Below are 11,830 nucleotides of genomic sequence, written 5' to 3' on the forward strand. Positions count from 1 at the left end.
TTGGTTCACAGGTGGACGCAAGAGCTTCTATTTAAGTTCTGCTGAACTTGCAGACACAGGTTCAAATCCCAGGAGCGGAATGAGCGCCCGCTGTTGCTCCAGCTTCTGCCAACCTAGCAGTTCGAAAACATGCCAATGTGAGATCAATAGGTACCACTCCGGCAGGAAGGTAATGGAGCTCCATGCAGTCATGCCGGCCACATGACCTTGGAGGTGTCTACGGACAATGCCGGCTCTAGAAATGGAGATGAGCACCAACCCCCAGAGTCAGACATGACTGGACTTAACGTCAGGGGGAACCTTTACATTTTTACAATCTTTAACATACAAGTTTGTCAGAATGCAGAGGCAGTGTTAGAAAGTTATAAAACTATTAAGGCTTGTGTTTTCTTAGGCAGTAAACTTATTAAAAGGAGCTATATAGAGCATTATCGTTTATAAAGAAACTGTCAGAGTTTATAAGTTTAATGATACAGGAAAGGACCGGAGGCTGTTAGGAATGGTGGGAGTTGAAGTCCAAAACACCTGGAGGGCAGGCCCAAGTTTGCCTATGATAAACCCCCCAAGCCAATAAATTACAATAAATAAGGTCCGTCGGTGCTTTTCGCCCCCCGCCTGGCGTCGGCTCCTTTGCCCTGCGGCGCCCCAGCTCTGCCCCAGAGTCAGAGTTCCGGGAAAGCCCCTCCACCCCCCGCGCCTGCGCAGTAGTAGGCGCTGGCTGTGGCAGCCGCCTCGGGGGCTTCCTGGGCTGGGTAGGAGAGCGCCATGTCGTTGGGCCGGCAGCCGAAGGGGAGGTATTGCTCGAACTCGGCGCGGTCCACGTCGGCCAGCAGCTCCACGTCGTGCGCGGGCAGGTGCTCGGCGGCCAGGCGACAAGGCGGGGGCTCCTGGGCGGAATAGGCGGCCAACGGGACCGGGAAGCGCCCCCGGAAGAGGCTGTTGTTCCCGTGCCCGCCGGCAGGGGCGCTGTTGCAGGCATACTCGGCCCCCGGAGGCGTGGGATACCCATAGGGGCCCAAGAGGCAGCCGCCTTCCTCGGGCTGCGGCGGGAGGAACGCCGGCTCCGCGCAGGCGCCGTTCTGCGGGTCCGGCTCCGGCGTGGGCAGGCTGTAGCCCGCGAAGTGGGGCAGGGGCAGAGGCGCGCAGTCTCGGTAGTGGAAGCCCGCGGCGGAGTAGCCGGGCTGCTCAGCATAAGCGAGCCCCAGGCCCTCGGTGCCGGCCTCCAGCAAGGCGTGGTGCGCGTGGTGGTGGGGCTGCGCCACGGCCAGGAAGCCTCCCCCGCCGGCGCCGCCCTCGGCCCCGCCCTCGCCGCCCCGCTTCAGCCGCTTGACCTGCTTCCTCCGCCTCGGGCGGTACTTGTAGTGCGGGTGGTCCCGCATGTGCTGCAGACGCAGCCGCTCCGCCTCCTCCACGAAGGGACGCTTCTCCTCCGGACTCAGCGCCCGCCACGACTGACCTGTGGAAAGAAGGAAGGAAGGAGAAGAGGGAGAGGAGGAGGAGGAGGAAAAGAAGAAGAGGTGAAAGAAAGGAAGTAGATAGAAGAGAGGGAGGAAGAAAAAGGAGAAGAAAGAAGAGAAGGGATAAAAGGAGGAGAGGGAGGAGGAGAAGGAAAGGTATTAGAAGGAAAAGGAGAATGGAAGAAGGAGAGGGAGGAGAAGGGGAAGAAGTAGAAAAAGGGAGAGGAGAAAGGGATAGAAGGAGAAGAAGGAAAGCCATTAGAAAAAAGGAGGGAAAAGAAGAAAGAGAAGAGGGAGGAGGAGGTGGTGGAAAAGGGAAGAGAATAATAATAAACTTTGTTTATATCCGTCACCATCTAGGGCGGCTTACAACATAAAACATAAAATACAAGCATGTAACATAAAAACTGTACATGAGTATAAAAAAATCACATAAAATTATAACAAGAAACCACTATCTATCTATACACTTAATAAAAGTGAAAATACGTACAGTAGAGTCTCACTTATCCAACATAAACGGGCCAGCAGAACGTTGGATACGTCATGTTTTACAACAAATGGATAGAAAAAGCAGTTCGATACACGGTAACGTTATGTAGTAATTACACTTTAGCACCGAAACATCACAATGTATTGAAAACATAGACTACAAAAACATTAACTACTAAAAGGCAGACTGTGTTGGATAATACAGAACGTTGGATAAATGAAGGATGGATGAGACTCTACTGTATGTGTGTATGTGGCGGGGTGTCAGCTCAGAGTCCCGCCTCCACAGTTCCTTAACCCACAGTGCTGAAGAGCCACCATAGCCCTCCCTCCAAGGACATTGCAGGTTACAGTGAGCCATATCCCAGTGTTCCTTTCTCTCTCTATTTTCATGGCCCCGCCCACTGCCTGTCTCTTAAGACTTTCTTATTCTTTTTTATGGCACACAGCAACTGAACATACTAGAGAAGGGGGAGAATTCACCATGATTTATAAGAGTTGTAGGGACTGGGATATATAGTTTCCTGCAATCTAATAGCCCTCTGAACCCCACTAATGATGGACCTGGAACTGAGCACACACACCCAACATGGCCAACTGTGAATACTGGCGGGTTTTGGGGGTGATTGACCTTGGCTCTGGGAGTTGTAGTTCACCCTTATCCAGAGAGTACTGACTGAACCCGTCCCACATCGGATCTGCACCAAACTTGGCACACAGACCCAACACAGACAATTTTGCCTAATGGCAGGGTTTGGGGATGATTGCCCTGGGAAGAAGGAAAAGTAGGAAGAGAAGAGGGAAGAGGAGAAGGAAAGGAAGAAGTAGAAAGAAAAGGAGAGGGAGGAGAAGGAAAGGAAGAAGTAGAAAGGAGGAAGGAAAGAGAGGAGACGGAAAGGTATTGGAAGGAAGAGGAGGGAGAAGAAGTAAAAGCAGAAAGAAGAGGAAGGAGGAGAAGGAATAGAAGGAGGAAGGAAAAGGAGAAGGAAAGGTATTAGAAGGAAGAGGAGGGAGAAGAAGTAAAAGTAGAAAGAAGAGGAAGGAGGAGAGGGAATAGAAGGAGGAAGGAAAAGGAGAAGGAAACGTATTAGAAGGAAGAGGAGAAGGGAAGGAGAGAGGAGAAGGGGAAGAAGAAAAAAGAGGAGAAAGGGACAGAAGGAGAAGGAAAGATAGAAGGAAGAGAAGAGGGAGGAGAAGGGATAAAAGGATGAGAAGGAAGAGAGGGAGAAAAGGGAAGGAAAAGGGAAGGAGAAGGAAAGGGAAAAGGAGAAAGAGGAAGAGAAGGAATAGAAGGAAGAGGAAAAGAAGGGGAGGAAGGAGAGGAGAGCAAAGGAAGAGGAGGAGGAGATGGAAGAAGGAAGAGGAGGAAAGGGGAGAGACCAAGGAAGAAGGCATTAGAAAATGGTCGGAACCCTCATCCCCTCCAGTGGTGCATCTGCACTGTAGAGTGCATGGATTTTTGACCCCATTTTTAACTACTGTGGTTCAATGCTGTGGAATCATTGGAGTGGTAATTTGGGGAGGCAGCTCACCTGTTCACCACAAAAGGCTGAAGACCTTATACAATGTCAGCTCGCTGGATAGCATAAAGCCATGACATCTAACGTGGGTGCAAATGAACTCTTAAACTGGGCTTTTCTATATTTCTCATTCTTTTATTGATCAACCTGTAAGGATACTGATGCCACTGACTCCCGAAGTGCTGTCAGCTCCTTCAAAGAACACTAAGGCTGCGCCTACACTGTAGAATGAATGCAGTTTAACACCACTGTAACAGCCATGGCTCAATGCTGTGGGATCCTGAGAATTGTAGTTTGGTAAATCACTCATTGGCAGAAAAAGCTAAAGATCTTGCAAAACTACAACTTCCAGGCTACCATTAGCATAGAGCCATGGCTGTTAAAGTGTCTGTCTGTATTAATTCTACAGTGTAGAAGATGCACCTAGGAAACCCAAAGACTCATCCAGACCTCACAGTTATAGCAGCTTCATACCACTTTCACTGTCATGATTCTGTCCAGTGGAATCCTGGAATTTGTAGTTTGGTGAAGTACTTAAAATTCCCTGTTCCTGAATTCCTGCGCTAGAGCTCTCTGGCCAAAAACGTTATGCAATTCAGGAGAATATAAATCACAGGATTCCATAGGATGGAGCCAAAACTTCTCAAGTGGTATAGAACTACTTTGACTCCTAAGTGTGGATATGTGTGAAATTGTCAGTTAGCTTGGGTGTTTTCAACCCATTAGCACACACTCCCTTGCACACACAATTTTGAGCCACAATAGCCAGGAATTGATGCTTTCTTAGGACTTGCAAAACTTGACAGTGTGGGTTGCTGGCTGGTTGCTGGCATCTGCAGAAAGCTTATGCTAGAATTTTTTCTCAGTCTCAGATCTGCCACAAAATTCACTTTTAATTTTTCTGCCTACATACTTGTGAAATCGTGATAAAAATATTTAGGGGAAAAGATTAAAGACCTTCCGTGATTCCATTGCACTGATCCATGGCAGTTAAAAGGGAATCAAACTGCTGTTCATTCTACAGTGAAGATGCACCTGGAGTCTCACCCTGGATACTTCGGACTTCAGATGCCAGAATCCCCTGCCACTTACTCTCTGGAAGACCAAAAGCTGTGAAATAGTGTTCCAGAATCACATCATAGGCGCAGCCGGTTTTACTTGGGAAGGTGTTACTTTCCTTGAATTCGGTGGGATTTAATTCGGAGTGTAGGGTTGAACAAGCAAGATCTAGTGTAAAGAACTTTCTTACATGTCCTAGAATATCAGTCTTTGGTATGGAAATAATATAGTCTGACCCACGAGCAGAAAGAAAAAGCACAAAGAGTTTCATGGCAGGGTTGCTGTGAGTTTTCCGGGCTTTTTTCCCCTGACATTTCGCCCGTATCTATGGCAGGCATCCTCAGAGGTTGTGAGGTATGTTGGAAACTAGGCAAGAGGGGTTTATATATCTGTGGAATGTTCAGGGTGTGAGAAAAAACTATTGTCTGTTTGAGGCAGTCTAAATGTTGCAATTGACTACCACTGATTTGCCTTACAGCTTCAAAGCCTGCCTGATTCCTGTCTGGGGGAATCCTTTGTTGGGAGGTGTTAGCTGTCCCCAATTGATTCATGTCTGGAATTCTTGTGTTTTCAAAGTGTTGTTCTTTATTTACTGTTCTGATTTTAGAGGGTTTTAAAAATACTGGTAGCTAGATTTTGTTCATTTTTACGGGTTCCTCCTTTCTGTTGAAATTTTCCATATACTTGTGGATTTCCAAAAGGTTCCTCGCCAACCTTCAACTCCCACGACGCAAGAGCATTGATCCAGGGCAGTTAAAGTGCAGTTAAGCTGCGTTAATTCTACAATATGAGATTCTTTCAGTGTAGAACAAACGCAGTTTCGTGGCACAAACCTTTGCACGCAACGTAAAGATGTAAACCTTCCTAGATTTGCCGCAACAGACTCGCACGTCCGCCCCTTCTATAGTAGTCGCCTGCGGGGCTGGAACCAGGCTTTCAAAGTACTGTACATCAAAGATTTGGGTGTTTCCATATTCAAAATGTAAACAATAAAATAAAAAGTATGGTATTCGAAATGAAACAAAAGTTACAAATAGGAGGGGAAATAATGTCAATTTTACTATACTGAGATTTGAAAAGTTCTCTCCTGCGTTTTCTGATGCCAAAGTCATTTCTTGTGGGAGACTCTTTTTGGGTGAAGAATTGATGCACTTGAACATCACCTTCACTGCCCGACTCAACACTATGGTAGCTCTGGAGTTGTAGTTTTACAAAGCCTTCTCTGTCGAAGAGTACTAGGGCTTCATCACGCTAGAGTTTGGATCCAGTTTAAATCCTTTTAAATCAACTTTAGGGAGGGGCCTTTAAACTGCTCAGCCAGACATGCCCTGGACCTCGCCAAACTATAAACCCCAGAATTCTGCAGGAGGAAAAAAAAACGGATTTAAAGTGGATAAATGCTCAAGTGTGATGAGGCCCAGATTCCATATCATTGAGCCATGACAGTCAAAGCGCTGTCAACTTGCCTTCGTTCTACAGTGAGTGCATCTCATGTGGTAGAATTAACGCAGCTTGGAGGCACTTTAACTGCCCGGGGTCAATGCTCTTGCATCCTGGGAGTTGAAGTTTGCAGAGGCACCAGCTTCTTTTGGAAGAAGAGACTAAAGACCGCACAAAACTTCAACTCCCATGATTGTACACCATTGAGCCATGGCAGAGTTTGGTGAGGCACCAGCCCCTTTTGGAAGACGTCACAAAACTACACCTCCCATGAGCCATGGCAGTCACAGTGGCGCCAAACGGCATTTATTCTATAATGTGATGCGTCCTTTGTGGAACTTGGTTGAGAGGCGGCAATGCGGGCCAGATGGTCCATCTGGTCTGCCTTGCCGCCCTTCCCTTGGTGCTTCCTTGAATTAGCGCGTCCTTTAAGAGTGAAAAGCAGCGTATAAATCAATATTTCCTGTCCCACACACATATTGGTGCCTCAGTCGTTAGCTCTGTTCCTGGCGATTCCAAAACAGGCAGCAGTTTCCCCCTACTACCCGCTTTAGTTTTTCAAATACATAACATATGCCACCTACCCGTTGACATCTGTTCACCCAGGAGAAGGAGCCCCCGGTGGCGCAATGGGTTGTGCTGGCAGGACTGCTAACTGACAGGTCGGCAGTTGGAATCCCAGCTCCCCCCCCCCCCCGCCCCCAATGCGGGGACGTGAGAAGAGAAGTCTCCCAGAAGGAGGACAAAACTCAAATATCCGGACGTCCCCTGGGCAACGTCCTTGCAGACGGCCAATTCTCTCACACCAGAAGCGACTTGCAGTTTCTCAAGTCGCTCCTGACACGAAAAAAACCAAACACACACACACACACACACACACACACACACGAAACCATATCTAAGAAACTAGAGCTGATGCGGTGTATCCAATGCCATTTTTCTGAATCAGCGTCCCAAATAACCTCAGAAACAGATCTAAAAACAAAGACACCAAGGGAAAAAAGTTGGGCTGTGTTGTTATTACTAGTTATGGTTGTTAGCCGCCTTGAATCCTCAAGGACGGAGGAAGGCGGGGTATAAATCAAGTTAATAAATAAATATTAAGAATTTCTCCAAAGTTAAGACACCATGGACGGGAAAATGCGTACTCATTTCAGGACCCAAAATGAGCACTCCATTTTAAAGAGGTGTTTATATAGGGGGCAATAGCATTTTGAAATACAGTATTATGCTGAATGTTGAGTGTTTGGAGATATGTATGTATTGTATATAACATGATGTATGTATATATGAGCCATCCCTGGATGCATGGAGATATGAATGCACAGGCAGTCCCTGAGTTACAAACATCCCAACGACTCATCGTTTGAGAGAAATCTACCCCTCAGAAGGGAAATTCACCCCTGAAAGAGTTCTCATGGGGAAAAGGTGTCTCCACTGAAGATGTAGCACCAATCCTTGTTTCAACTTTGGCGAAAGCTTTCATGGCCGGAATCACTGGGTTGCTGCCAAGTTTTCCGGGCTGTATGGCATGTTCCAGGAGCATTCTCTCCTGACGTTTCGCCCACATCTACGGCAGGCATCCCCAGAGGTTGTGAGGTCTGTTAGAAACTAGGCAAGTGGTGTTTATATATCTGTGAAAAGACCAGGGTGGGAGAAAGAACTCTTGTCTGTTTGAGGCAAGGGTGAATGTTACAATTGGCCACCTTGATTAGCATTGAATGACCTTGCAGCTTCAAGACCTGGCTGCTTCTTGTCTGGGGAAATCCTTTCTTGGGAAGTGTTAGCTGGCCCTGATTGTTTCATGTCTGAAATTCCCCTGTTTTCTGAGTGTTGTTCTTTATTTACTGTCCTGATTTTACAAGATTTTTTAATACTGGTTGCCAGATTTTGTTCCTTTTCATGGTTTCCTCCTTTCTGTTGAAATTGTCCCCATGCTTGTGGATTTCAGTGGCTTCTCTGTGTAGCCTGACATAGTGGTTGTTAGAGTGGTTCAGCATTTCTGTGTTGTGTCCAGGTTGGTTCATCAAGTGTTCTGCTACGGCTAACTTCTCTGGTTGAATAAGTCTGCAGTGCCAATTGCAACATTCACACGTACCTCCAACAGATAAGAGTTCTTTCTCCCTCCCTGGCCATTCCACAGGTATATAAATCTCCCTTGCCTAGTTTCCAATATACCTCACAACCTCTGAGGATGCCTGCCATAGATGCGGGTGAAACGTCAGGAGAGAATGCTTCTGGAACATGGCTATACATCCCGGAAAACTCACAGCAACTCAGAATATATTACCAGCATAATGATGATAATTCTTGGTCCAGAGGAAATGTAATTTGTCAGTGCCTCACAGGTCCAAATGATCTGCTTTTGCAAGGTCTTCATAATAGTGTCAAGCTGTGTTAGTCACTCGTAGTAAAATCAGCAGAGTCTTGCTGCCACTTAAATGCTATTAATTGTGACACCAGCTTCCATGGACTACAAACCCATTGCAGTCCTGAGCTATCTAAGCCATGTTTTGCCTGATTCTCAAACAGACCTTGTTTCACAAACTACTTGAGAATAAACAAAACGATGGCATTATAATTAACATCACAGCAACCCAATCCTTGTTTCCATAACAAGCCCAGTTTTCTAAAATTACAGGGACAGAGATTGAGGCGAAACCTTCTTGAAAGGGGCACAGACAGCAAAACAAGTCGCAGGGGTGTTCACCCTTCCCTATACTATCCAGAGCTTCAGATCGATCTATCTATCTATCTATCTATCTATCTATCTATCTATCTATCTATCTATCTATCTATCTATCTATCTATCTATCTATCTAGGTATCTGAAGCTTTGGATAGCATAGGGAAGGGTGAACACCCCTGCGACTTGTTTTGCTGTCTGTGCCCCCTTTTTATATGGCTGAAACTTTGGATAGCATAGGGAAAGGTATGTATTGCATACAAATTCAACTTCAGAACAAACCTACAGACCCGATCTTTTTGGGTAACTTGGGGGCTGCCTGTATCTGGGTGCCATATGGGTCAAGGGGTGGGCTGCCAGCCCTTGGACTCACCCAGCATCTTGCTGAGCTCGGCGTTGTGCAGGTCCGGGTTCTGCTGGGCCAAGCGCTTGCGCTCGTCCTTGGCCCAGACCATGAAGGCGTTCATGGGGCGGCGGATGCGGGCCTCCCCCTTGGCGCGGCCGGGGACCCCTTGTTGCTGCTGCTGCTGCTGCTGCCTCTGCCCGGGGTCGTGCTCCTCCGCCTTGCCCTTGAGTCCCTCGGCGGGGAGCGGGCTCAGGGCCTCGGCCCACTGGCACTGCATCAGGAGCGGAGGGAGCGCGCACCGTCCTTGCGCCGGGTCCTCGCTGCTGCTGGCGTATCCCGCATCGGGGCTGCTCATCGCCACGGAGGGAGGGAGCAAGCCCTCCTGCTTCCTCCTTCCTCCTCCTCCTCTTTCTCCTGCAGGCAAGTCTGAAGCCTACGCAGTCCTCTCTTTCTTTCTCTCTCAAACTCTGGTGAGTTTCTGGCCCAAGTCAGGCGCGCGAAGGGAAGTTTAAACCGGAGCCCGGGCCAATGGGGCCTCGTGGGCGGGGCCTCGCGGGGCCAGTTCCAGCCGCCGGCCACCTGCCCCGAAGCCGGAGCCGCCGGGCCAGACCTCGCCGGGGTTTTTTTCCATGACTTTGGAGAGGAGGAGACGCAGGAGGAGGAGGCGCCATTGAGAGCAATCCACGCTCAAGTCAAAGGAGAACGCTGGGCTTGGATCAAAGAGTCGCCAAATTTTGGTGGCAGACTAATCCAACCAGAGAGGTCAGCCACAGCAGAGTACTTGATTAACTAAGCTGGTTGGGAGGCGTTAAAAGGTAAAGGTTTCCCCTGACGTTAAGTCCAGTTATGTCTGACTCTGGGGGTTGGTGCTCATCTCCACTGCTAAGCCGAAGAGCCGGCGTTGTCCGTAGACACCTCCAAGGTCATGTGGCCGGCATGACTGCATGGAGCGCCGTTAGCTTCCCGCCTGAACGGTACCTATTGATCTACTCACATTGGCATATTTTCGAACTGCTAGGTTGGCAGGAGCTGGAGCTAACAGCGGGCGCTGAAGCCGCTCCCGGGATTTGAACCTGGCACCTTTCGGTCTGCAAGTTCAGCAGCTCAGCGCTTTAACGCCCTTCGCCACTGGGGCTCCTAGGGAGGTGTTAGCTGGTCCTGATTGTTTTATATCAGCCCTTGCAGCTGATATACCATGCAGCTTTGGACAAGTCTACAAACACAGCACTGCCCAAACAGGGATCAAGGAAAAATGAAAGGCACTGCAGACTAATCCAACCAGAGAAGTCAGCCATAGCAGAGAGCACTTGATGAACCAACCTGGACACAGCATATTATTTGAGAACACACAAATGCTGGACCACTCTCACAACCACCATGTCAGATTACACAAAGAAGCCACTGAAATCCACAAGCATGTGGACAATTTCATCAGAAAGGAGGAACAGTGTTGTTTCATGTTTTCTGGGCTGTATGGCCATGTTCCAGAAGTATTCTCTCCTGACGTTTCGCCCACATCTGGACCATGGCCATACAGCCCGGAAAACATACAACAACCCTGTGATCCCGGCCATGAAAGCAACACAGAAAGGAGGAAACCATGAATTGAACTAAATCTGGCTACGAGTATTTTAAAACTCTAGGACAGTAAATAAAGAACACCACTTAGAAAACAGAGGAATTCCAGACTTGAATCAATCAGGGCCAGCTAACACCTCCCAACAAAGGATTCCCCTTGCAGGAATCAACCAGACCTTGAAACTGGCTATTCAATGCTAATCAAGCGAACGAATTTAATATTCACATCTGCCTCAAACGGACAAAAGTTCTTTCTCCAAACCCGGAGTTTCCACAGATATATAAACCCCACTTGCATAGTTTCCAGCATACCTCACAACCTCTGAGGATGCCTGCCATAGATGCAGGAGAAACGTCAGGAAAAATGCTTATGGAACATGGCTATACAGCCCGGAAAACTCACAGCAACCGTTTTGGTGGCTTGTTTTGAAGCGCACCGTGGCAGGGCAAAGGAGGAGAGGGGAGAGAAAACTCTTTATTTGGTCTGTTTCCTGTCTGCTGGATGTTTTTGCTAGACAGGAAATGTCGGTAAATCCGATGTAAGCAATCTCTTTCCAAGAATAGGCTCTTTGGACGACATCTGTCCCCCTTTCTGAGTGTTTTCCTACCGGGCATCTTGTCACCTTACATGCCGCTCTTGGCAGGAAAGTCGGGCTGCATCCAAGCTGTCGAAGAAATGTAGTCCGGCACCACTTTAATTGCCCTGACTCCCAATAAGGAATCGTTGAAGTTGGAGTTTTGCAAGGTTTTTCTCCTTCTCTGCCCAAGGGAAACCCACCAAACTACAATTCCCAAGACTCCATGCCTGGCTGTTAATGGGATCACATTGCATTCCTTCTCCCTCACTGTCTTGGCTTGTTTTTCATAACAGTGTGGCAGGAAAAAGGGGAAAAAGAAAACCTACTTTCGATCTATTTTGTCTGTTTCCTGTCTGCTGGATGGGTTTGCTAGACGGGAAATGTCAAGACAAATCCGATGTAAACAATGCCTTTTTGAAGATAGGCTATTGGAGTGTATTCACTCCATAGTAGACTTAAATCCAAGTGTGAGTTAAGTCTATGTGGACCATAACTAGTGTCTCGTCAAATTACAACTCCCAGGATTCCATAGCACTGAGCCCTGACAGTTAAAATGGTATCTAACTACATTAATTTTTCAATGTAGATGTACCCTCTGACTGCCTCTTATCACCTTTCAAATGTCCTATTCTTAGACCTTTTGTCGCAGTGCTTTTTCTTGGTATAGCCGCATCC

The 11,830-nt window shown here is 47.8% G+C and overlaps 1 protein-coding gene across 1 annotated transcript; it reads right to left on the reverse strand.

Moving 5' to 3' along the window:
- Positions 1-449: 449 nt before the first annotated feature.
- sox17 (SRY-box transcription factor 17) lies at positions 450-9,500 on the reverse strand. The gene is made up of 2 exons (XM_003224318.4): positions 9,027-9,500; positions 450-1,456 (listed from the first exon to the last, which is right to left on the reverse strand). The coding sequence occupies exons 1-2, from the start codon at positions 9,352-9,354 to the stop codon at positions 663-665; spliced, it is 1,122 nt and encodes a 373-aa protein (XP_003224366.2). The 5' UTR covers positions 9,355-9,500; the 3' UTR covers positions 450-662.
- Positions 9,501-11,830: the final 2,330 nt, after the last annotated feature.

This window comes from Anolis carolinensis, chromosome 4, assembly GCF_035594765.1.
Source record: "Anolis carolinensis isolate JA03-04 chromosome 4, rAnoCar3.1.pri, whole genome shotgun sequence".
Lineage (NCBI taxonomy): Eukaryota > Metazoa > Chordata > Lepidosauria > Squamata > Dactyloidae > Anolis > Anolis carolinensis.

What these genes read in the sequence shown, in the direction of transcription:
- sox17 (XM_003224318.4), bottom strand. Translation starts at nt 9,354, where the DNA reads ATGAGCAGCCCCGATGCGGGATACGCCAGCAGCAGCGAGGACCCGGCG. An exon ending in CGAGCTCAGCAAGATGCTGG is followed by an intron (nt 1,457 to 9,026) that starts GTGAGTCCAAGG and finishes TTCTTTCCACAG; the next exon opens with GTCAGTCGTGGCGGGCGCTG.